The 26,699-nt window shown below is 45.3% G+C and overlaps 2 protein-coding genes across 2 annotated transcripts in view; one reads left to right on the top strand and one right to left on the bottom strand.

Annotated features, from left to right (window-relative positions):
• KCNQ1 (potassium voltage-gated channel subfamily Q member 1) overlaps nucleotides 1-8,504 on the bottom strand; it is a 192,278-nt gene extending 183,774 nt beyond the window's left edge. Inside the window, exon 1 of the mRNA XM_038765388.1 lies at nucleotides 8,419-8,504. Within this exon, the coding sequence (XP_038621316.1) occupies nucleotides 8,419-8,504 (86 nt within the window). The remainder of the gene's footprint in view (nucleotides 1-8,418) is intronic.
• Nucleotide 8,505: 1 nt separating this feature from the next.
• Nucleotides 8,506-26,699, top strand: part of TRPM5 (transient receptor potential cation channel subfamily M member 5) — a 112,622-nt gene continuing 94,428 nt past the window's right edge. The window contains exons 1-5 of the mRNA XM_038765387.1: nucleotides 8,506-8,532; nucleotides 15,095-15,165; nucleotides 15,384-15,537; nucleotides 19,567-19,747; nucleotides 23,783-23,949. Of these exons, the coding sequence (XP_038621315.1) occupies nucleotides 8,506-8,532; nucleotides 15,095-15,165; nucleotides 15,384-15,537; nucleotides 19,567-19,747; nucleotides 23,783-23,949 (600 nt within the window). The remainder of the gene's footprint in view (nucleotides 8,533-15,094; nucleotides 15,166-15,383; nucleotides 15,538-19,566; nucleotides 19,748-23,782; nucleotides 23,950-26,699) is intronic.

Genomic DNA, 26,699 nt, shown 5'->3' with positions numbered 1-26,699 from the left:
GTGGGTTCAAATCCCGGCTCTGCCAACAGTCAGCTGGGTGCCTTTGGGCAAGTCACTTCACTTCTCTGGGCCTCGGTGACCTCATCTGTCAAATGGAGATGAAGACCGTGAGCCCACCGTGGGACGATCTGATCACCTTGTAACCTCCCCGGCGCTTAGAACAGTGCTTTGCACATAGTAAGAGCTCCGCCACTTGTCAGCTGTGTGACCTTGGGCAAGTCGCTTAACTTCTCTGGGCCTCAGTTCCCCCATCTGGAAAATGGGGATGAAGACTGTGAGCCCCACGTGGGACAACCTGATTATCTTGTATCTCCCCCAGCGCTTAGAACAGTGCTTGGCACATAGTAAGCGCTTAACAGATACCAATATTATTATTATTATTATTATTATTAATAATAACTATGTGCCAGGCACTGTTCTAAGTGCTGGGACACCCCCCTTTTCCCACTCCCCTAATCTCCACCCCCCGAATCTCCCTCCCTCACCCCCCCCAACACCCCTCTCCATGGGGTGTCCACCCCTTACCGACCCCTGGCCCCCTTCCCAGAGGAGAACAGAAAGGACCATCCCGAGGCCTTGATGGAAAGGAGGCCAAATTCCCATTTCCAAAACGAAAGCGGGAAAGGAAAACCTCCCTGCGGCCTGTCCCTTGGACTGTCCTTGGTTGGGACCGGGCCCATCCAGCCCCTCCACCCCAGGACCCCTCTGAGCAGCCCCCTGACAGACCCTGGACACTGTCAACACGCCTCTCAGCTGCCCAATCAATCAATCAATCGCATTTATTGAGCGCTTACTGTGTGCAGAGCACTGTACTAAGCGCTTGAGAAGTCCAAGTTGGCAACATCTAGAGACGGTCCCTACCCAACAGTGGGCTCACAGTCTAGAAGGGAGAGACAGAGAACGAAACCAAACATATTAACAAAATAAAATAAATAGAATTGATATGTACAAGTAAAATAAATAAATAAATAGAGTAATAAATCCGTACAAACATATATCCATATATACAGGTGCTGTGGGGAAGGGAAGGAGGTAAGACGGGGGGGATGGAGGGGGGACGAGGGGGAGAGGAAGGAAGGGGCTCAAGGGAGCCCAAGGGAGGGTGTCCATCCATAACCCACCTTCCCTCATCTCCCATTCCCTTCTGCGTCGCCCTGACTTCAATTCATAATAATAATAATAATAATAATAATAATGATAGCATTTATTAAGCACTTACTAAAGCACTGTTTTAAGCGCTGGAACATCCCCCCTCCCCAGCCCCACAGCACTTAAAGCCCTCTTCATTCATTTATTCATTCACTCAATCGTATTTATTGAGCGCTTCCTGGGCGCAGGGCACTGTACTAAGCGCCTGGAAAGTCCAATTGGGCAACAGATAGAGATGGTCCCTACCCAACAACGGGCTCACAGTCTATAAGGGGGAGAAGGAAAAAGCAACATGGAATGCTTCACGAATTTGCGTGTCATCTGTCATTTATTTATTTCTATTCATGTCTGTCTCCCCCACTTCTACCATTCCCCCACTTCTATCCCGCCCCTCCATCCCCACGCCTTACCTCCTTCCCTTCCCCGCAGCACCTGTATAATATGTATATATGTTTGTACAGATTTATTACTCTATTTATTTATTTATTTTACTTGTACCTATCTATTCTACTTATTTTATTTTGTTAGTATGTTTGGTTTTGTTCTCTGTCTCCCCCTTCTAGACTGTGAGCCCACTGTTGGGTGGGGACTGTCTCTATATGTTGCCAGCTTGTACTTCCCAAGCGCTTAGTCCAGTGCTCTGCACACAGTAAGTGCTCAATAAATACGACTGATTGATTGATTGATTGGGTTCTAATGCCGGCTCTGCCACTTGTCTGCTGTATGACCTTGGGCAAGCCACTTCACTTCTCTGTGCCTCAGTTACCTCATCTGGAAAATGGGGATTAATAATGCGAGCCCAGCATGGGACAGCCGGATTATCCTGTATCCACCCCAGTGCTTAGAACAGTGCTGGGCACATAGTAGGTGCTTAACAAATACCATAATTTCAATTTTTATTATTATTACAGTGCTCTGCACAGAGCAAGCAGCGTGGCCTAGTGGCTACAGCCCAAGCCCGGGAGTCAGAAAGTCATGGGTTCTAATTCTGGCTTTCCCACTTATCTGCTGTGTGAGCTTGGGCAGGTCACTTCACTACTCTGGGACTCAGTTACCTCATCTGGAAAATGGGGATTAAGGCTGTGACCCCTACATGGAATAGGGACTGTGTCCAACCTGATGAGTTTATATCTAGACTAGATATATTTCTAGACTGTGAGCCTGTTATTGGGTAGGGACCGTCTCTATATGTTGCCTATTTGTACTTCCCAAGCGCTTAGTACAGTGCTCTGCCCACAGTAAGCGCTCAATAAATATGATTGAATGAATGAATATCTACACCAGGGCTCAGTACAGTGCCTGGCACATAGTAAGCGCTTAGCAAACACCATAAAAAAGAGTAAGGGCTCAATTAGTACCATCGATTCGCTTATCTTAATTCCCAGGGCTGGAAGGGATGGTGTATATGGGATATGGATAGATCTATATGTTGCCAACTTGTACTTCCCAAGCGCTTAGTACAGTGCTCTGCACTCAGTAAACGCTCCATAAATACGATTGAGTGAATGAATGGATGAATGAATGATAGATCCCTCCCAGGACTGGGCTATAGTTCCAGGATTCCCACGGCCATGGGCAAGGCAGGTGGGAAAGGAGGGGGAAAAATCCCTTCCCCAAAAAACGCGGGGCAGCGTGGCTTAATGGAAAGAGCCCGGGCTTGGGAGTCAGAGGTCGTGGGTTCTAATCCCGACTCTGCCACTTATCAGCTGTGTGACTTTGAGCAAGTCACTTCACTTCTCTGGGCCTCAGTTCTCTCATCTGTAAAATGGGGATTAAGACTGTGAGCCCCACGTGGGACAACCTGATCACCTTGTATCCCCCCAGCGCTTAGAACAGTGCTTGGCATATAGCAAACGCTTAACAAATACTATTATTAGTATTAGTATTAGTATTATTAGTATTAGTATTCTCGGAGTGCCCTCTAGTGGCGACAGTCCTTCATTCCTTCATTCATTCATTCGTATTTATTGAGCCCTAACTGATGATGATTCATTCATTCAGTCAGTCAGTCGTATTTTTTGAGCGCTTACTGTGTGCAGAGCACTGTACTAAGCGCTTGGGAGGTACAACTCGGCAATATATACAGGCGGTCCCTACCCAGCAACGGGCTCACAGTCTAGAATGATGATGATAGTATTTGTTAATCAATCAATCAATCAATCGTATTTATTGAGCGCTCACTGTGTGCAGAGCACTGTACTAAGCGCTTGGGAAGTACAAGTTGGCAACATATAGAGACAGTCCCTACCCAACAGTGGGCTCTAAGCGCTTACTATGTGCCAAGCACTGTTCTAAGCCCTGGGGTAAATACAAGGTCATCAGGGTGTCCCATGGGGGGCTAACCGTCTCAATCCCCATTTTCCAGATGAGGGAACTGAGGCCCGGAGAAGTTAAGTGACTTGCCCAAGGTCACACAGCAGACAAGTGGCAGAGGTGGGATTAGAACCCACGACCTTCGGGCTCCCAGGCTTGTGCTCTATCCATGACGCCATGTGGGTTTACAGGCTTGAGTGGGGAGGGACAGACATCAAAACAAGTAAACAGGCCTCAAAATAAATCAATAGAATTATAGATGCGCTCAATAAATACGATTGATTGATTGATTGATTGATAGATGTAGATAATAATAAATAATAATGATGGCATTTGTTAAGCACTTACTATGTGCAAAGCAGTGTTCTAAGCACTGGGGAGGACACAAGGTGATGTGGTTGTCCCACGTGGGCTCACAGCCTTACTCCCCATTTTACAGATGAGGGAACTGAGGCGCAGAGAAGCAACTTGCCCAAAGTCACCCAGCTGACACTTGGCGGAGCCGGGATTTGAACCCATGACCTCAGACTCCCAAGCCCGGGCTCTTTCCTCTGAGCCACGCCGCTTCTCTAAGATGTCAGTGCTGGGGGGCCGGGAGAGCAGGGGAAGAGCAAAGTGGGGGGAGTCGGGGTGACGGGGAGGGGACGGGGAAACTGAGGAAAAGGGGGCTCAATCTGGGAAGGCTTCCTGGAGGAGGTGAGCCTTCAGTGGGGCTTTGAAGGGCGGGAAGAGCGGACATTCCACTCAGCTCTTCTCCGAGCAAAGGAGTCTTAACAGCCCAAGGAATTCCAAATAATATAATAATAATAATAATAATGGCATATGTTTGTACATATTTATTACTCTATTTAACTTGTACATATTTATTCTATTTATTTTATTCTGTTAGTATGTTTGGTTTTGTTCTCTGTCTCCCCCTTCTAGACTGTGAGCCCACCGTTGGGTAGGGTCTGTCTCTCTATGTTGCCAACTTGGACTTCCCAAGCGCTTAGTACAGTGCTCTGCACACAGTAAGTGCTCAATAAATACGATTGATTGATTGATTGATTCCCTTTAACACACGCTTTGCACATAGTAAACGTTTAATAAATTTATTTATTTATTTTACTTGTACATATCTATTCTATTTATTTTATTTTGTTAGTATGTTTGGCTTTGTTCTCTGTCTCCCCCTTTTAGACTGTGAGCCCGCTGTTGGGCAGGGACTGTCTCTAGATGTTGCCAATTTGTACTTCCCAAGCGCTTAGTAGAGTGCTCTGCACACAGTAAACGCTCAATAAATACGATTGATGATGATGATGATTTGTTAAGTGCTTACTATGTGCAAAGCACTGTTCTAAGCATTGGGATAATAATAATAATAATAATAATAATAATGGCATTTGTTAAGCGCTTACTATGTGCAAATATGTTTGGTTTTGTTCTCTGTCTCCCCCTTCTAGACCGTGAGCCCACTGTTGGGTAGGGGCCGTCTCTCTATGTTGCCAACTTGTACTTCCCAAGCGCTTAGTACAGTGCTCTGCACACAGTAAGCGCTCAATAAATACGATTGATTGATTGATTGATTGCAAAGCACTGTTCTAAGTGCTGGGGTAATAATAATAATAATAATGGCATTTATTAAGCGCTTACTATGTGCCAAGCACTGTTCTTGCAACACTGTGTGTTGCCAATTTGTACTTCCCAAGCGCTTAGTACAGTGCTCTGCACACAGTGAGTGCTCAATAAATACGATTGATGATGATGATGATGATGATGTTCTAAGCACGGGGGAGGTTACAAGGTGATCAGGTTGTCCCACGTGGGGCTCACAGCCTTAATCCCCATTTTCCAGATGAGTACTGAGGCCCAGAGAATAATAATAATAATGATGGTATTTATTAAGCGCTTACTATGTGCAAAGCCCTGTTCTAAGTGCTGGGGAGGTTACAAGGTGATCAGATGGTCCCACAAGGGGCTCACAGTCTTAATCCCCATTTTACAGATGAGGTAACTGAGGCCCAGAGAAGTGAAGTGGCTTGCCCAAAGTCACACAGCTGACAAGTGGTGGAGCCGGGATTTCATCATCATCATCATCATCATCAATCGTATTTATTGAGCGCTTACTATGTACAGAGCACTGTACTAAGCGCTTGGGAAGTACAAATTGGCAACATCTAGAGACAGTCCCTACCCAACAGTGGGCTCACAGTCTAAAAGGGGGAGACAGAGAACAAAACCAAACATACTAACAAAATAAAATAAATAGAATAGATATGTGCAAGTATACATACATATGTACAAGATATGTACATGGGATTTGAGCCCATGACCTCTGACTCCAAAGCCCGGGCTCTTTTCCACTGAGCCACGCTGCTTAGATACAAGGTGATCAGTTTGTCCCACGGGGGGCTCACAGTCTTAATCCCCGTTTTACAGATGAGGTAACGGAGGCCCAGAGACGTTAAGTGACTTGCCCAAAGTCACACAGCTGACGTCACTTGTTAACTGAAGTCACTGAGCCCCTTTCCTCTTCTGCGCCATCATCATCATCATTATTATCAACTTAAGTCCCCGCCCCACGTGAGGCTCACGCTCTCATTCCCCATTTTAAAGATGAGGCAACTGAGGCCCAGATAAGTTCATTCATTCATTCATTCATTCATTCATTCATTCATTCATTCAATCGTATTTATTGAGCGCTTACTGTGTGCAGAGCACTGTACTAAGTGCTTGGGAAGTCCAAGTTGGCAACATCTAGAGACGGTCCCTACCCAACAGTGGGCTCACAGTCTAAAAGGGGGAGACGGACAACAAGACAGAACATATTAACAAAATAAAATAAATAGAATAAATATGTACAAATAAAATAAATAAAGTAATAAATACGTACAAACATATATACAGGTGCTGTGGAGAGGGGAAGGAGGTAAGGCTGGGGGGATGGGGAGGGGGAGAAGTGACTTGCCTAAGGTCACACAGTCGATGAGTGGTTGAGTCGGGATTAGAACCCATGACCTTCGGGCTCCTAGGCCCGGGTTCTAGCCACCACACCAAGCTGCTTCTCTAATGCTGATGGCATTTGTTAAGCGCTTACTACTCTACACACAGTAAGCGCTCAAGAAATACGATTGAATGAATGTGCCAGGCACTGTACTAAGCGCTTGGAAGAGTATGATTTGGGCAAGTCACTTGACTTCTCTGGGCCTCAGTTGCCTCATCTGTAAAATGGGGATGAAGACTGTGAGCCTCACGTGGGACAACCTGATCACCTTGTAACCTCCCCAGCGCTTAGAACAGTGCTTTGCACATAGAAAGCACTTAATAAATGCCATTATTATTATTATTATTATTATTATGGATCCAAGTAAGTAGTAGTAGTAGTAGTAATGAGCTCTTTGTGGGTAGGGAATGTGTCTTTTTGTTATTATATAATAATAATAATAATAATAATAATAATGATGGCATTTATTAAGTGCTTACTATGTGCAAAGAATTCATTCATTCAGTCAGTCATATTTATTGAATGTACTGTACTGTACATTCACTGTACGTTCAAAGCACTGTACTAAGCGCTGGGGAGGTTACAAGGTGATCAGGTTGTTCCATGGGGGGCTCATAGTCTTCATCCCCATTTTCCAGATGAGGGAACTGAGGCCCAGAGAAGTCAAGTGACTTGCCCAAAGTCACCCAGCTGACAAGTGGCAGAGCCGGAATTTGAACCCATGACCTCTGACTCCAAAGCCCGGGCTCTTTCCACTGAGCCACGCTGCTTCTCTGAGGTGGGAGGGTATTTAGGAGAGTAAAATATAGCAATGAACAGATGCTTTCTCTGCCCACAAGCTTCCAGTCTTGTACATATTTATTCTATTTATTTTATTTTGTTAATATGTTTTGTTTCGTCGTCTGTCTCCCCCTTCTAGACTGTGAGCCCACTACTGGGTAGGGACCGTCTCTAGATGTTGCCAACTTGGACTTCCCAAGCGCTTAGTACAGTGCTCTGCACACAGTAAGCGCTCAATAAATATGATTGATTGATTGATTACTCTAATTTACTTGTACATATTTATTCTATTTATTTTATTTTGTTAATATGCTTTGTTTTGTTGTCTGTCTCCCCCTTCTAGACTGTGAGCCCGCTGTTGGGTAGGGACCGTCTCTCTATGTTGCCAACTTGGACTTCCCAAGCGCTTAGTCCAGTGCTCTGCACACAGTAAGTGCTCAATAAATACGATTGATTGATTGATTGATTACTCTATTTATTTATTTTACTTGTACATATTTATTCTATTTATTTTATTTTGTTAATATGTTTTGTTTTGTTCTCTGTCTCCCCCCTTCTAGACTGTGAGCCCGCTGTTGGGTAGGGACCGTCTCTCTATGTTGCCAACTTGGACTTTCCAAGCGCTTAGTACAGTGCTCTGCACACAGTAAGCGCTCAATAAAGACGACTGAATGAATGACCGCCCACAGCACCTGTATATAAGTTTGTACTTATTTATTACTCTATTTATTTACTTGTACATATTCTATTGATTTTATTTTGTTAATATGTTTTGTTGTCTGTCTCCCCCTTCTAGACTGTGAGCCCGCTGTTGGGTAGGGACCGTCCCTCTATGTTGCCAACTTGGACTTCCCAAGCGCTTAGTCCAGTGCTCTGCACACAGTAAGCGCTCAATAAATACGATCGAATGAATGAATGAAGGAGGGGGAGACAGATATTATGGAAATCAATAAATTTCAGAGATAATCCCTGCCAAGGGGAAAGGGGCCCATGGGGGAGAACTGTGAGGGGGAGACAGATATTATGGAAATCAATAAATTTCAGAGATAATCCCTGCCAAGGGGAAAGGGGCCCATGGGGGAGAACTGATTTGAATGGGGATTTGTTTATATTTCTTTATATTGGGGCTCCCTGTTTCTGGCAGAGGAGATTATTTCCTTATGTCCTTTCGATAGCCAAATGTACCACCGGGCCCGTCCTCCCAATTCCTCTCTCCCACGGGATCGCGGCCCGTGGCTTTCGGAAGACTCACGCCCTCGCCCACCTCTGGGGTGGCCATCATGTCTGGGGACAGGGACTCCAAGCAGGTAAGGTGAATTCTATTTATTTTATTTTGTTAATATGCTCTGTTTTTTAAAAAATGGCATTTATTAAGCGCTGACTATGTGCAAAGCACTGTTCTAATCAATCAATCAATCGTATTTATTGAGCGCTTACTGTGTGCAGAGCACTGGACCAAGCGCTTGGGAAGTACAAGCTGGCAACATCTAGAGACGGTCCCTACCCAACAGTGGGCTCACAGTCTAAAAGGGGGAGACAGACAACAAAACCAAACATACTAACAAAATAAAATAAATAGAATAGATAGGTACAAGTAAAATAAATAAATAAATAGAGTAATAAATCTGTACAAACATATATACATAGATACAGGTGCTGTGGGGAAGGGAAGGAGGTAAGGCGGGGGGGATGGAGAGGGGGAGTATAGAGTACCAAACCTACTAACAAAATAAAATAAATAGAATAGATAGTCACATGTAAAATAAATAAATAGAGTAATAAATATGTACAAACATATATACAGGTGCTGTGGGGAAGGGAAGGAGGTAAGATGGGGGGGATGGAGAGGGGGAGCATATAGTACCAAACATACTAATAAAATAAAATAAATAGAATAGATAGGCACAAGTAAAATACATAAATAAATTAATGAAGTAATAAATATGTACAAACATATATACATATATACAGGTGCTGTGGGGAAGGGAAGGAGGTAAGATGGGGGGATGGAGAGGGGGAGCATATAGTACCAAGCATACTAACAAAATAAAATAAATAGAATAGATAGGCACAAGTAAAATAAATAAATAGAGTAATAAATATGTACAAACATATATACAGGTGCTGTGGGGAGTCAGAGGTTATGGGTTCGAATCCCGACTCCGCCACATGTCTGCTGTGTGACCTTGGGCAAGTCACTTAACTTCTCTGAGCCTCAGTTACCTCATCTGTAAAATGGGGATTAAGACTGTGAACCCCACATGGGACAACCTGATCACTTTGTATCCCCCCCAGCGCTTAGAACAGTGCTCTAAGCGCTGGGGAGGTTACAAGGTGATCAGGTTGTCCCATGGGGGGCTCCCAGTCTTCATCCCCATTTTACAGAGGAGGGAACTGAGGCACAGAGAATACTAATAATAATGATGGCATTTATTAAGAGCTTACTATGTGCAAAGCACTGTTCTAAGCGCTGGGGAGGTTACAAGGTGATCAGGTTGTCCCACGGGGGGCTCCCAGTCTTCATCCCCATTTTACGGAGGAGGGAACTGAGGCACAGAGAATAATAATAATAATAATGATGGGATTTATTAAGCGCTTACTATGTGCAAAGCACTGTTCTAAGCGCTGGTGAGGTTACAGGGTGATCAGGTTGTCCCCCGTGGGGCTCACAGTCAATCCCCATTTTACAGATGAGGTAACTGAGGCAAAGAGGAGTGAAGTGACTTGCCCAAAGTCACCCAGCTGACAAGTGGCGGAGTCGGGATTTGAACCCATGACCTCTGACTCCATAGCTCCGGCTCTTTTCCACTGAGCCATGCCGCTTCTCCTCTGGGCCTCAGTTGCCTCATCTGTAAAATGGGGATGAAGACTGTGAGCCCCCCATGGGACAACCTGATCACCTTGTTTTGTCGTCTGTCTCCCCCTTCTAGACTGTGAGCCCGCTGTTGGGTAGAGACCATCCCTATACGTTGCCAACTTGGACTTCCCAAGCGCTTAGTACAGTGCTCTGCATGCAGTAAGCGCTCAATAAATACGATTGAATGAATTGAATGAATGAATGAACCCGCTGTTGGGTAGGGACCGTCTCTTAATGTTGCCAACTTGTACTTCCCAAGCGCTTAGTAAAGTGCTCTGCACACAATAAGCGCTCAATAAATACGATTAAATGAACGAATAAATGAACTCCGAGCACCCCCATCCACTGGTTCAGTGGTCTTGCGGCTAGTTTCAGGCCCACAGGCCAGGCCCTGAGGAATGTGGGTGTCTATTTTTTATTTTAGGACATTTGTTAAGAGCTTACTATGTGCCTGGCCCTGTACTAAGCGCTGGAGTGGATATAATCCAATGCGGTTGGATGCAGACTCTGTCCCATTTTCTAGGTGAGGAAACTGAGGCCCAGAGAAGTGGAGTGACTTGCCCAAGGTCACACAGCAGATTAGTGGCAGAGCTGGGATTGGAACCCAAGTCCTTCTGACTCCTGGGCCCGGGGTCTAGACAATAGGCCATGCTACTTCTCAGCACGCAGAATGCTTAGTGGATAATAATGATAATAATAATAATAATAATAATAATAATAATAATGATAATAATAATGGACTGTGAGCCCACTGTTGGGTAGAGACCGTCTCTATATGTTGCCAACTTGGACTTCCCAAGCGCTTAGTACAGTGCTCTGCACACAGTTAGCGCTCAATAAATACGATTTAATGAATGATAGCATTTATTAAGCGCCTACTATGTGCAAAGCCCTGTTCTAAGCGCTGGGGAGGTTACAAGGTGATCAGGTTGTCCCACGGGGGGCTCACAGTCTTCATCCCCATTTTCCAGATGAAGGAACTGAGGCCCAGAGAAGTGAAGTGACTTGCCCAAAGTCACACAGCTGACAAGTAGCAGAGCTGGGATTTGAACCCATGACCTCTGACTCCAAAGCCCGGGCTCTTTCCACTGAGCCATGCTGCAGTGCTTAGAACAGTGCTTTGCGCATAATAAGCGCTTAATAAATGCCATTATTATTATTAAGTATTGGGGCTTAGTGGATTGAGCACGGGCTCGGGAGTCAGAAGGGCGTGGATTCTAATCCCGGCTCTGCCACTTGTCTGCTGTGTGACCTTGGGCAAGTCACTCCACTTCTCTGGGCCTCAGTTCCCTCATCTGGAAAGTGGGGATGAAGACTGTGAGCCCCCCGTGGGACAACCTGATCACCTTGTAACCTCCCCAGAGCTTAGAACAGTGCTTGGCACATAGTAAGCGCTTAATAAATGCCACCATTATTATTATATTGCAATATATATAGTAAATCTCCAGTGGCTACCAATCAATCTGCGCATCAGGCAGAAACTCCTCACCCTGGGCTTCCAGGCTGTCCATCCATCACCTTGCCCCCTCCTACCTCACCTCTCTTCTGTCCTTCTCCAGCCCAGCCCGCACCCTCCGCTCCTCTGCCACCGCTAATCTCCTCACCGTTAGGCCTCTTTCTCGCCTGTCCCGCCATCGACCCCCGGCCCACGTCCTCCTCCGGGCCTGGAATGCCCCCAATCCCTCTGCCCATCCGCCAAGCTCGCTCTCTTCCTCTGCTGAGAGCTCACCTCCTCCAGGAGGCCTTCCCACACTCAGCCCCTTCCTTCCTCTCCCCCTCGTCCCCCTCTCCATCCCCCCGTCTTACCTCCTTCCCTTCCCCACAGCACCTGTATATATGGATATATGTTTGTACATATTCATTACTCTATTTATTTATTTTACTTGTACATATCTATTCTATTTATTTTATTTTGTTGGTATGTTTGGTTTTGTTCTCTGTCTCTCCCTTCTAGACTGTGAGCCCACTGTTGGGTAGGGACCGTCTCTATATGTTGCCATCTTGTACTTCCCAAGCGCTTAGTACAGTGCTCTGCACACAGTAAGCGCTCAATAAATACAACTGATTGATTGAATGATTATATAGTATAATTTAGTATAGTATATATATATATAAAGTATTATATAGTAAGTGCTTAGCATGGCTCAGTGGAAAGAGCCCGGGCTTTGGAGTCAGAGGTCATGGGTTCAGATCCCAGCTCTGCCAATTGTCAGCTGTGTGACTTTGGGCAAGTCACTTCACTTCTCTGGGCCTCAGTTCCCTCATCCGTAAAACGGGGATGAAGACTGTGAGCCCCCTGTGGGACAACCTGATCACCTTTTTACCTCTGCACCACTTAGAACAGTGCTTTGCACATAGTAAGTGCTTAATAAATGCCATTATTATCATATTATACTATATATAGTATTATATAGTATAATTTAGTATAGTATATATATGTACAGTACTATATAGTAAGTGCTTAGCATGGCTCAGTGGAAAGAGCCCGGGCTTTGGAGTCAGAGATCATGGGTTCAAATCCCAGCTCCGCCAGTTGTCAGCTGTGTGACTTTGGGCAAGTCACGTCACTTCTCTGGGCCTCAGTTCCCTCATCTGTCAGATGGGGATGAAGACTGTGAGCCCCCCATGGGACAACCTGATCACCTTGTTACCTCCCCAGCACTTAGAACAGTGCTTGGCACATAGTAAGCGCTTAATAAATGCCATTATTATTATTATTAAATACCATTAAAATAAACAAAGTATGAGCCATTGTATCGATGCAGCGGGGGATGGAGGGAGAGGAACCCGGGGTGTGGGGTGGTATATATGTTTGTACATATTTATTACTCTATTCATTTATTTATTTTGCTTGTACATATCTATTCTATTTATTTTATTTTGTTAGGATGTTTGGTTTTGTTCTCTGTCTCCCCCTTTTAGACTGTGAGCCCACTGTTGGGTAGGGACTGTCTCTAGATGTTGCCAACTTATACTTCCCAAGCGCTTAGTACAGTGCTCTGCACACAGTAAGCGCTCAATAAATACGATTGATTGATTGATTCCCCCTGTCCCCTCCTCTCCCCCAGTCCCCCCACACACCTGGCACTATGCAAAAGCGAATTTGCCTTTGTATCTCCTGTTGGTTTTGATCCTTCCTTCCCGGCTACCTGGAAACGGACTGGGAGCAGGGAGGAGGAAAATTTCCTTCCTTCATCCATTCGATCGGTATTGATTGAGCGCTTGCTGTGTGCAGAACACTGTACTAAGCGCTTGGGAAAGGACAATACAACAATATGGAATGCCCTCCCTCCACACATCCACCAAGCTAGCTCTCTTCCTATAATAATAATAATATATTATTATATTATATCATATTATATCATTATATTATATTATCATCATCAATCGTATTTATTGAGTGCTTCCTGTGTGCAGAGCACTGTACTAAGCGCTTGGGAAGTCCAAGTTGGCAACATATAGAGACAGTCCCTACCCAACAGTGGGCTCACAGTCTAAAAGATATCATAATAATAATGGCATTTATTAAGCACTTACCATGTGCAAAGCACTGTTCTAAGCACTGGGGATGTTACAAGGTGATCAGGTGGTCCCACGGGGGGGGCTCACAGTTTTCATCCCCATTTTACAGATGAGGTAAGTGAGGCCCAGAGAAGTGAAGTGACTTGCCCAAAGTCACACAGCTGACAAGTGGCGGAGCCAGGATTTGAACCCATGACCTCTGACTCCAAAGCCCGGGCTCTTTCCACTGAGCCATACTGCTTCCTCCCTTCAAAGCCCTACTGAGAGCTCACCTCCTCCAGGAGGCCTTCCTACACTGAGCCCCCTTTTTCTTCTCCTCCTCCCCATTCTCCCCACCCTACCTCCTTTCCCTCCCCACAGCACCTGTATATGTTTGTACAGATTTATTACTCTATTTATTACTTGTACATATTTACTATTTATTTTGTTAATGATATGCATCTCTACATGTTGCCAACTTGTACTTCCCAAGCGCTTAGTACAGTGCTTTGCACACAGTAAGCGGTCAATAAATACAATTGAATGAATCTATTTATTTTATTTTGTTAGTATGTTTGGTTTTGTCTCCCCCTTTTAGACTGTGAGCCCACTGTTGTTTAGGGACTGTCTCTATATGTTGCCAATTTGTACTTCCCAAGCGCTTAGTACAGTGCTCTGCACACAGTAAGCGCTCAATAAATACGATTGATGATGATGATGATGATGATCTAGCTTTAATTCTATTTGTTCTGATGATTTTGACCCCCGTCTGCATGTTTTGTTTTGTGGTCCGTCTCCCCCTTCTAGACGGTAAGCCCGTTGTTGGGTAGGGACCGTCTCTCTATGTTACCAACTTGTACTCCCCAAGCGCTTAGTCCAGTGCTCTGCACACAGTAAGCGCTCAATAAATACGATTGAATGAATGAATGAATGAAACCGAGTCACGCTGCTTCTCTATCTGCCAGTCGCTGTACTGAGCGCTGAGGTAGATACAAAGTAATCAAGTTGGACACAGTCCCTGTCCCAGGTGGGGCTCACGGTCTTCATCCCCATTTTTGCAGATGAGGGAACTGAGGCCCACTCATTCATTCATTCAATCGTATTTATTGAGTGCTTACTGTGTGCAGAGCACTGTACTAAGCGCTTGGGAAGTACAAGTTGGCAACATAAGTGAAGTGAAGTGACTTGCCTAAGATCACACAGCAGAGAAACAGCGTGGCTCACTGGAAAGAGCCCGGGTTTTGGAGTGAGAGTTCATGGGTTCAAATCCCGGCTCCGCCACTCATCAGCTGGGTGACTTTGGACAGGTCACTTCACTTCTCTGGGCCTCAGTGACCTCATCTGGAAAATGGGGATGAAGACCGTGAGCCCCCCATGGGACAACCTGATCACCTTGTAACCTCCCCAGCGCTTAGAACAGTGCTTTGCACATAGTAAGCACTTAATAAATGCCATTATTATTATTATTCTAGTAGGTTCTTAACATGTACCATCATTATTATTCTTATTAGAACCTCGTCCTCAAAACCATCCGCAGGAAAAGAGGCAGCGTCAAACGCCAACCAGACGCCTCCGGCCCAGAGTGAGTCTTCCTTCCGGGCAAGGCCGAGAATCTCATTCATTCAATCGTATTTATTGAGTGCTTACTGTGTGCAGAGCACTGGACTAAGGCTTGTATGAATCTCCCACCCACCTGCAAGACCCCAAGGCCCCTGGGGGTGGGGGGGCTTTGGGAGAGGGTCCTGGGGTGGAGTTCTGGTCCAGGGGGGTCTGAGTTCTGATCCTGCTTTGCCCCCCTAGGCGTACACCCCATAGAGACAACGACGACCCCATGGACCGGCCAGACAGCCTGACTGAGGAGCCCGGCCCAGGCCAGAGGGAAGACCCCAGGGATGGCCTGCACTATTGTTTTGGGGAAATTGACTTCGTGGGATCTGGGATGAAACGAGGAAAGGTATGGGCCACCCACTCCCTTCTCCCACTTATTCATGTGAGAGAGAGAGTGTGAGGTAGAGAAGGAAAGTGGGAGTGGGAGGGAAACAGACGGAGACAGAGACACAGAGAAAGGGAGAGAAGGAAAAGGGGAGCGGAAGGGAAACAGAGAGAGACAGATACAGACAGAGAAAGTTAGAGGAGGAAAAGGGGAGTGGGAGAGACACAGAGGGACACACAGAGAGAAATGAAGAGAGGCAGAGAGGTAAACAGAGACACTGAGAGAAAGGAAAGGGGGAGTCAGAGGGAGAGAAACAGGGGCAGAGACACAGAGAGAGAAAGTTAGAGAAGGAAAGGGGGAGTGGGAGAGGCAGAGAGGAAAAAACAGAGATACAGAGACAGAAACACAGAGAGAAATGGAGAGACAGAAAGAGACACAGAGAGAAAGGTAGAAAAGGGGAAAGGGGAGTGGGAGGGAAAGAAACATAGAGACAGACACAGAGAGAGAAAGTTAGAAAAGGGGAGTGGGAGAGACAGAGAGAGGCAGAGAGAGAAAAACAGAGATATAGAGACAGAAAACAAAGAGAGAAATGAAGAGAGAGAAACAGAGAAAGGTAAAAAAAGAGAAAAGGGGAGTGGGAGGGAAAGAAACAGAGAGACAGAGACACAGAGAGAGAAAGTTAGAAAAGGAAAAGGGGAGTGGGAGAGACACAGAGAGAAAAACAGAGATACAGAGACAGAAAACACGCAGAAATGAAGAGATGCAGAGAGAGAAACAGACAGAGACAGAGACAGAAAGGTAGAAAAGGGAAAAGGGGGGTGGGAGGGAGAGAAACAGAGAGACAGAGACAGAGAAAGTTAGAGAAGCAAGTGGGGAGTGGGAGAGACAGAAAGAGGCAGAGAGAGAAAAACAGAGATAGAGACAGAAAACACAGAGGGAGAAATGAAGAGAGATGGAGATAGAAACAGAAACTAAGAGAGAGACAGAAAGGTAGAAAACGGAACAGGGGAGTCGGAGGGAGAGAAACAGACAGAGACACAGAGAAAGTTAGAGAAGCAAACGGGGAGTAGGAGAGAGAAAGAGGCAGAGAGAGAAAATCAGAGATACTGAGACAGGAAACAGAGAGAAATGGAGAGAGACAGAGAGAGAAACAGATAGAGACATAGACAGAGAAAGTTAGAGAAGCAAACGGGGAGTAGGAGAGAGAAAGAGGCAGAGAGAGAAAATCAGAGATACTGAGACAGGAAACAGAGAGAAATGGAGAGAGACAGAGAGAGAAACAGATAGAGACATAGACAGAGAAAGTTAGAGAAGCAAACGGGGAGTGGGAGAGACAGAAAGAGGCAGAGAGAGAAAATCAAGGATACTGAGGCAGGAAACAGAGAAATGAAGAGAGACAGAGACAGAAAAGTAGAAGAAGGAAAAGGGGAGTGGGAGGGAAAGAAATGGAGTGACAGAGACATAGAGAGAGAAAGTTGGAGAAGCAAACGGGGAGGGGGAGAGAGAGAGAAGCAGAGGGAGAAAAACAGGGAGACACCAAGACAAACAGAGAGAGAAACAATGAGACACAGAGAGTGAGAGACAGGGAGAGAAAGGTACAGAAGGGGGAGTGAAAGGGAGACAGAGCGAAAGGAGGAGGAGGAAGAAAGAGGGAATGGGAGAGAGGTGCAGAAAGCGACCTAGAGAGAGAAAGAGACAGAAAGACTGAGAGAGAGAGAGAAAGGTAGAGGAGGAAAGAGGGAGTGGGAAGGAGACCTAGAGGAAAGACAGAGAGGGGGGGGGGGAGGAGGAGGAAAGGGGGAGTGGAAGGGAGAGAGACACAGAGAGAGATAGAAGTTAAAGGAGGAAAGGCGAAGTGGAAAGGAGAGACACAGAAAGACGGAGGGAAAGAGAGAGAGAGAGAAGCAGCATGGCTCAGTGAAGAGCCCGGGCTTGGGAGTCTGAGGTCATCGGTTCTAATCACGGATCCACCACTTGTCAGCTCTGTGACTTTGGACAAGTCACTTAACTTCTCTGGGCCTCAGTTACCTCATCTGTAAAATGGGGCTTAAGACTGTGAGCCCCAAGTGGGACAACCTAATAACTTTGTATCTACACCAGTGCTTAGAACAGTGCTTGGCACATAGTAAGTGCTTAACAAATACCAACATTATGATTATTATTCTTAAAGGAGGTGTGGGGGAGAGAAAGAAAGAAAGAAACAGACAGAGAAAGGAAAGGGGAAGTGGAAGGGAGAGGCACCCGAAAGACAGAGACAGAGAGAGGAGAGAGAGAGACAAAAAGGAAAGGAGGAGTGGAAGGGAGAGAGAGGGAAGAGAGAGAGAGAGAGAGAGAGAGAGAGGAGGGGAAGCATTTAAATACCAACATCATTATTATTATTATTATTAAAGGAGGCATGGAAGGGAGAGAGAAAGAGAGAAACAGACAGAGAAAGGAAAGGGGGAGTGGAAGGGAGGGACACTGAAAGACAGAGACAGAGAGGAGAGAGAGAGAGACAAAAAGGAAAAGAGGAGTGGAAGGGAGAGAGAAAGAGGATGGGGAAGTGAAGGGAGAGACACTAAAAGACAGAGACAGGGGGGGGGGAGAGAGAGAGAGAGAGAGAGAGAGAGAGATATAGAGAGAGAGAGAGAGAGAGAGAAAGTGGAAGGGAGACCTATTGAAAGAGAGAGAGAAGAGAGAGGTAGAGAAGAAAATTCATTCATTCATTCATTCACTCACAATTGTATTCATTGAATGCTTACTGTATGCAAAGCACTGTACTAAGCCCTTGGGAGAGTGTAATAATAATAATAGTGGCATTTATTAAGCACTTACTATGCACAAAGCACTGTTCTAAGCACCAGGGAGGTTACAAGGTGATCAGGTTGTCCCATGGGGGACTCACAGTCTTAATCCTCATTTTCCAGATGAGGTCACTGAGGCCCAGAGAAGTGAAGTGACTTGCCCAAAGTCACATAGCGGACAATTGGCGGAGCCGGGGTTTGAACCCATGACCTCTGACTCCAAAGCCCGGGCTCTTTCCACGGAGCCACGCTGCTTCTCTAATACAACAAACAGACATATTCCCCACCCACAATGAGCTTGCGGTCTAGAGGAGGGGAGACAGGTATTAACATTCATCAATCAATCAATCAATAAATAAATGGGGAAGGGGAGGGCAACAGAGAGAGACAGGAAAAGAGGGGACACAGAGCAGTCAGGAGCCGAAGGGGGGAAATTAATCAATCAATCAATCAATCAATTGTATTTATTGAGCACTTACTGTGTGCAGAGCACTGTACTAAGCGCTTGGGAAGTACAAGATGGCAACATAATGGAAATGACATCCCGCCCAAATGAAAAGAAAAATGCCAGGGGAAGGACGGAGCAGGGGATGTCCTGGGGAGGAGAGTGGGAGGCCCCTCTTAGGCCCCCCTGCCTTCTGGTTAATAATATTAATAATAATAATAATAATAGCATTTATTAAGTGCTTACCATGTGCAAAGCACTGTTCTAAGCGCTGGGGAGGTTAGAAGGTGATCAGGCTGTCCCACCGGGGGGCTCGCAGCCTTAATCCCCATTTTCCAGATGAGGTCACTGAGACACTGAGAAGTGAAATGATTTGTCCAAAGTCACACCGCTGACAAGTGGTGGAGCCGGGATTTGAACCCATGATCTCTGACTCCAGAGCCCGGGCTCTTTCCTGTATATATGTATATATGTTTGTACACATTTATTATTCTATTTATTTATTTATTTATTTTACTTGTACATATCTATTCTATTTATTTTATTTTGTTAGTCTGTTTGGTTTTGTTCTCTGTCTCCCCCTTTTAGACTGTGAGCCCACTGGTGGGTAAGGACCGTCTCTATATGTTGCCAACTTGGACTTCCCAAGCGCTTCGTACAGTGCTCTGCACACAGTAAGCGCTCAATAAATACGATTGATTGATTGATCGATTGATTGATTTCCACTGAGCCCCGCTGCTTCTCTTCCGGTTCATCAATCGTATTTATTGAGCGCTTACTGTGTGCAGAGCACTGTACTAAGCGCTTCCGGTTGCCCGGCAGGCCCTGATGGTGGCCCAGGCGACGCCCCCCGGGGTCATCTTCGACGTCCTGATGAACGTGTGGCACCTGCCGCCACCCAACTTGGTGATTTCCCTGGTGGGCGAGGAGGACAACGTCCAGATGAAGGCGCGACTTCGAGCCGTCCTGAGAAAAGGCCTGGTCACCGCCGCCCAGTCCACTGGTAGGATCCCAAGGCCGGCGGGGGGCCGGGGGAGGTCATGCCCTTTGACCCAAAACCCTGGGCACGATCGACCAATCAATAATAATAATAATAAATAATAATGGCACCTATTAATAATAATAACGGCATTTGTTAAGCGCTTACTATGTGCAGAGCACTGTTTTAAGCGCTGGGGGTGGATTCCCTTCCCCACAGCACCTGTATATATGTATATATGGTTGTACATATTTATTACTCCATTTATTTATTTATTTATTTTACTTGTACATTTCTATCCTATTTATTTTATTTTGTTGGTATGTTTGGTTCTGTTCTCTGTCTCCCCCTTTTAGACTGTGAGCCCACTGTTGGGTAGGGACTGTCTCTATGTGTTGCCAATTTGTACTTCCCAAGCGCTTAGTACAGTGCTCTGCACATAATATGTGCTCAATAAATACGATTGATTGATTGATTGATTGATTGATTCAAGGTGATCAAGTTGTCCCACGTGGGGCTCACAGTCTTAATCCCCGTTTTACAGAGGAGGTAACTGAGGCTCAGAGAAGTGAAGTGACTTAATAATAATGGGATTTATTAAGCGCTTACTATGTGCAGAGCACTGTTCTAAGCGCTGGGGGTGGATTCAAGGTGATCAAGTTGTCCCACGTGGGGCTCACAGTCTTAATCCCCATTTTACAGAGGAGGTAACTGAGGCTCAGAGAAGTGAAGTGACTTGATAATAATGGGATTTATTAAGCGCTTCCTATGTGCAAAGCACTGTTCTAAGCGTGGGGGAGGTTCAAGGCGATCAAGTTGTCCCACGGGGGGCTCACTGTCTTCATCCCCATTTTACAGATGAGGTAACTGAGGCTCAGAGAAGTGAAGTGACTTAATAATAATGGGATTTATTAAGCGCTTACTATGTGCAAAGCACTGTTCTAAGCACGGGGGAGGTTCAAGGCGATCAAGTTGTCCCACGGGGGGCTCACTGTCTTCATCCCCATTTTACAGATGAGGTAACTGAGGCTCAGGGAAGTTAAGTGACTTGCCCAAGGTCACACGGCAGACATGTGGCGGAGCCGGGATTTGAACCCATGACCTCTGACTCCAAAGCCCGGGCTCTTTTCCACTGAGCCACGCTGCTTCTCTTGCTTAAGCGCTTACTATGTGCCAGACACCTTACTAACGCTGGATTGGATACCAGCAAATTGTGTTGGACACAATCCCTGTCCCACATAATAATAATGATGGCATTTATGAAGCGCTTACTATATGCAAAGCACTGTATTGAGCGCTTACTGTGTGCAGATCACTGGACTAAGCGCTTGGAAAGTCCAATTCGGCAACAGATAGAGACAATCCCTATCCAACAACAGGCTCACAGTCTAGAAGGTGGGGTATAATTAGGATACTTGTTAAATGCTTACTATATAATCAATCAATCAATCAGTCGTATTTATTGAGCACTTACTGTGTGCAGAGCACTGTAGTAAGCGCTTGGGAAGTACAAGTTGGCAACATATAGAGACAGTCAATCAATCAATCAATCGATCGTATTTATTGAGCGCTTACTGTGTGCAGAGCACTGTACTAAGCGTTTGGGAAGTCCAAGTCGGCAACATATAGAGACAGTCCCTACCCAACAGTGGGCTCACAGTCTAGAAGGGGGAGACAGAGAACAAAACCAAACATAACATAATATATGTTATATATAATAACATATAGTAATAATGATGGCATTTAATAAGCCCTTACTATGTGCAAAGCACTGTTCTAAGCGCTGGGGAGGTTACAAGGTGATCAGGTTGTCCCACAGGGGACTTACAGTCTAAATCCCGGCTCTGCCACTTGTCAGCTGTGTGACTTTGGGCAAGTCACTTCACTTCTCTGGGCCTCAGTTATCTCATCTGTCAAATGGGGATGAAGACTGTGAGCCCCCCGTGGGACAACCTGATCACCTTGTATCCCCCCCCCCCCAGAGCTTAGAACAGTGCTTTGCACATAGTAAGGGCTTAATAAATGCCATCATTATTATTATTATTATTAAATACCATTAAAATAAACAAAGTATGAGCTATTGTATCGATGCAGCAGGGGCTGGGGGGAGAGGAACCCGGGGTGTGGGGTGGTATATATGTTTGTACATATTTATTACTCTTTTTATTTATTTATTTTTTACTTGTACATATCTATTCTATCTATTTTATTTTGTTAGTATGTTTGGTTTTGTTCTCTGTCTCCCCCTTTTAGACTGTGAGCCCACCGTTGGGTAGGGGCTGTCTCTATATGTTGCCAACTTGTACTTTCCAAGCGCTTAGTACAGTGTTCTGCACACAGTAAGCACTCAATAAATACAATTGATGATGATGATATGTTGCCAACTTGTACTTCCCAAGCGCTTAGTACAGTGCTCTGAACACAGTAAGCGCTCAATAAATACAATTGATTGATTGATTGATTGATTGATGATCATTCTTATTATTATATAGTAAGCATTTAACAAGTATCCTAATTATACCCCTCCTTCTAGTGAGCCCACTGTTGGGTAGGGACTGTCTCTATATGTTGCCAACTTGGACTTCCCAAGCGCTTAGTCCAGTGCTCTGCACACAGTAAGCGCTCAATAAATACGATTGGTTGATTGATTGATTGATGATCATTATTATCATTATATAGTAAGCATTTAACAAGTATCCTAATTATACCCCTCCTTCTAGTGAGCCCACTGTTGGGTATGGACTGTCTCTATATGTTGCCAACTTGTACTTCCCAAGCGCTTAGTCCAGTGCTCTGCACACAGTAAGCACTCAATAAATACGATTGGTTGATTGATTGATTGATGATCATTATTATCATTATATAGTAAGCATTTAACAAGTATCCTAATTATACCCTCCTTCTAGTGAGCCCACTGTTGGGTAGGGACTGTCTCTATATGTTGCCAACTTGTACTTCCCAGGCGCTTAGTCCAGTGCTCTGCACACAGTAAGCGCTCAATAAATACGATTGGTTGATTGATTGATTGATGATCATTATTATCATTATATAGTAAGCATTTAACAAGTATCCTAATTATACCCCTCCTTCTAGTGAGCCCACTGTTGGGTCTGGACTGTCTCTATATGTTGCCAACTTGTACTTCCCAAGCGCTTAGTCCAGTGCTCTGCACACAGTAAGCGCTCAACAAATACGATTGATTGATTGATTGATTGATTGATGATCATTCTTATTATTATATAGTAAGCATTTAACAAGTATCCTAATTATACCCCTCCTTCTAGTGAGCCCACTGTTGGGTAGGGACTGTCTCTATATGTTGCCAACTTGGACTTCCCAAGCGCTTAGTCCAGTGCTCTGCACACAGTAAGTGCTCAATAAATACGATTGGTTGATTGATTGATTGATGATCATTATTATCATTATATAGTAAGCATTTAACAAGTATCCTAATTATACCCCTCCTTCTAGTGAGCCCACTGTTGGGTATGGACTGTCTCTATATGTTGCCAACTTGTACTTCCCAAGCGCTTAGTCCAGTGCTCTGCACACAGTAAGTGCTCAATAAATACGATTGATGATGATGATGATGATATGTTGCCAACTTGTACTTCCCAAGCGCTTAGTCCAGTGCTCTGCACACAGTAAGCGCTCAATAAATACGATTGGTTGATTGATTGATTGATGATCATTATTATCATTATATAGTAAGCATTTAACAAGTATCCTAATTATACCCCTCCTTCTAGTGAGCCCACTGTTGGGTAGGGACTGTCTCTATATGTTGCCAACTTGGACTTCCCAAGCGCTTAGTCCAGTGCTCTGCACACAGTAAGCGCTCAATAAATACGATTGATTGATTGATTGACTGTGAGACAGTTGGATAGGGATTGTCTCTATCTGATGCTAAACTGGACTTTCCAAGGGCTTAGTCCAGTGATCTGCACACAGTAAGCGCTCAATAAATACGATTGAATGAATGAATATGACAAGTTTCACCAGGTTCTGTTAGCTTCCTTTCCCTCCTCGGCTCATCCCCCCTGGTTTTTGACCCCACAGGGGCCTGGATCCTAACCGGGGGTCTCCGGGTGGGCATCTCCGGGTACATCGGGCAGGCCGTCCGCGACCTCTCCTTGGCCAGCACGTCCACCCAAGTGCAGGTCGTGGCCATTGGCATCGCTTCCCTGGGGAGGGTCTCACACGGGGAAGACCTCGCCCGCCTCAAGGTAAGCCCCCCGCCCTATGCCAATCCACCCCCTCCTTTCTCCTCTCCCACACCTCCAGCCCCTCCAGGAGGCCAGTCAGCCGCTCAGTCCTATTTATTGAGCGCTCACCGCGTGCACAGGGCTGCGTTAAGCACCGGGGAGAGTCCAAGCCCACTATTGGGTAGGGACTGTCTCTATATGCTGCCAAATTGTACTTCCCAAGCGCTTAGTAAAGTGCTCTGCACACAATAAGCGCTCAATAAATACGATTGATGATGATGATGATGATAACAAGCGGACGTATTCCCTGCCTGAAACGAGCTTGCAGTCTAGAGGGGGAGACCGACATGAACAGAAATAAATGGACGTAAGCGGTGTGGGACTGTGAGCCCACTGTTGGGTAGGGACCGTCTCTATATGTTGCCAACTTGGACTTCCCAAGCGCTCAGTACAGTGCTCTGCACACAGTAAGCACTCAATAAATACGATTGATGATGATGATGATGATAACAAGCAGACGTATTCCCTACCTGAAACGAGCTTGCAGTCTACAGGGGTATTATTATTATTAAATACCATTAAAATAAAGTATGAGCCATTGTATCGATGCAGCGGGGGCTGAGGGGAGAGGAACCCGGGGTGTGGGGTGGTATATATGTTTGCATATTTATAACTCTTTTTATTTATTTATTTTTTGCTTGTACATATCTATTCTACCTATTTTATTTTGTTAGTATGTTTGGTTTTGTTCTCTGTCTCCCCCTTTAAGACTGTGAGCCCACTGCTGGGTAGGGACTGTCTCTATATGTTGCCAAATTGTACTTCCCAAGCGCTTAGTACAGTGCTCTGCACACAGTAAGCGCTCAATAAATACGATTGATGATGATGATGATGATAACAAGCAGGCGTATTCCCTACCTGAAACGAGCTTGCAGTCTAGAGGGGTATTATTATTATTAAATACCATTAAAATAAAGTATGAGCCATTGTATCGATGCAGCGGGGGCTGAGGGGAGAGGAACCCGGGGTGTGGGGTGGTATATATGTCTGTACATATTTATTACTCTTTTTATTTATTTATTTTGTACTTGTACATATCTATTCTACCTATTTTATTTTGTTAGTATGTTTGGTTTTGTTCCCTGTCTCCCCCTTTTAGACTGTGAGCCCACTGTTGGGTAGGGACTGTCTCTATATGTTGCCAAATTGTACTTCCCAAGTGCTTAGTAAAGTGCTCTGCACACAGTAAGCGCTCAATAAATCCGATTGATGATGATGATGATGATAACAAGCAGACGTAGTCCCTACCTGAAACGAGCTTGCAGTCTAGAGGGGTATTATTATTATTAAATACCATTAAAATAAAGTATGAGCCATTGTATCGATGCAGCGGGGGCTGAGGGGGGAGGAACCCGGGGTGTGGGGTGGTATATATGTTTGTACATATTTATTACTCTTTTTATTTATTTATTTTGTACTTGTACATATCTATTCTATCTATTTTATTTTGTTAGTATGTTTGGCTTTGTTCTCTGTCTCCCCCTTTTAGACTGTGAGCCCACTGTTGGGTAGGGACTGTCTCTATATGTTGCTGCGTTAAGCTGCGGGCTTAAGGGCTGCGTTAAGCACCGGGGAGAGTCCAAGCCCACTATTGGGTAGGGACTGTCTCTATATGTTGCCAAATTGTACTTCCCAAGCGCTTAGTACAGTGCTCTGCACACAGTAAGCGCTCAATAAATGCGATTGATGATGATGATGATGATAACAAGCAGACGTATTCCCTACCTGAAACGAGCTTGCAGTCTAGAGGGGGAGACCGACATGAACAGAAATAAATGGACGTAAGTGGTGTGGGACTGTAAGCCCACTGTTGGGTAGGGACCGTCTCTATATGTTGCCAACTTGGACTTCCCAAGCACTTAGTCCAGTGCTCTGCACACAGTAAGCGCTCAATAAATACGATTGATGATGATAATGATGTTGCCAACTTGTACTTCCCAAGTGCTTAGTCCAGTGCTCTGCACACAGTAAGTGCTCAATACGATTGAATGAATGAATGAATGAATGGGGCTGGGAGGGGGGATTCATTCATTCAGTCGTATTTATTGAGCGCTTACTGCGTGCAGAGCACTGGACTAAGCGCTTGGGAAGTACAAGTTGGCAACATTATAGGGACGGGCCCTACCCAACAGCGGGCTCACAGTCTAGAAGGGAGTGAGTCAGGGCGACGCAGAAGGGAGTGGGAGAAGAGGAAAGGAAGGCTGACTCAAGGAAGGCCTCCTGGAGGAGATGGGCTTTCAAAAAGGCTTCTTAAGGTGGGTAATAATAATAATAATAATAATAATGGCATTTATTAAGCGCTTACTATGTGCAAAGCACTGTTCTAAGCTCTGGAGCACTGTTCTTGTTCTCTGTCTCCCCCTTCTAGACTGTGAGCCCACTATTGGGTAGGGACTGTCTCTATATGTTGCCAACTTGTACTTCCCAAGCGCTTAGTACAGTGCTCTGCACACAGTAAACACTCAATAAATATGATTGATTGATTGATTCAAAGCGCTGGATAATAATGATGGCATTTATTAAGCGCTTACTATGTGCAAAGCACTGTTCTAAGCGTTGGATAGAGTCATTGATAGCAAAAAGAGAGAAAGGAGAAGGGGCAGGGAAGCAGCATGGTGTCCTGGCAAGAGCCAGGCTTGGGAGTCGGAGGTTGTGGGTTTTAATCCCGGCTCCGCCATTTGTCTGCTGTGTGACCCTGGGCAAGTCACTTC

This window comes from Tachyglossus aculeatus, chromosome 22, assembly GCF_015852505.1.
Source record: "Tachyglossus aculeatus isolate mTacAcu1 chromosome 22, mTacAcu1.pri, whole genome shotgun sequence".
NCBI lineage: Eukaryota > Metazoa > Chordata > Mammalia > Monotremata > Tachyglossidae > Tachyglossus > Tachyglossus aculeatus.
Note: the sequence above shows the minus strand (reverse complement) of the source record. Positions and strands in the feature narration are given on the sequence as shown.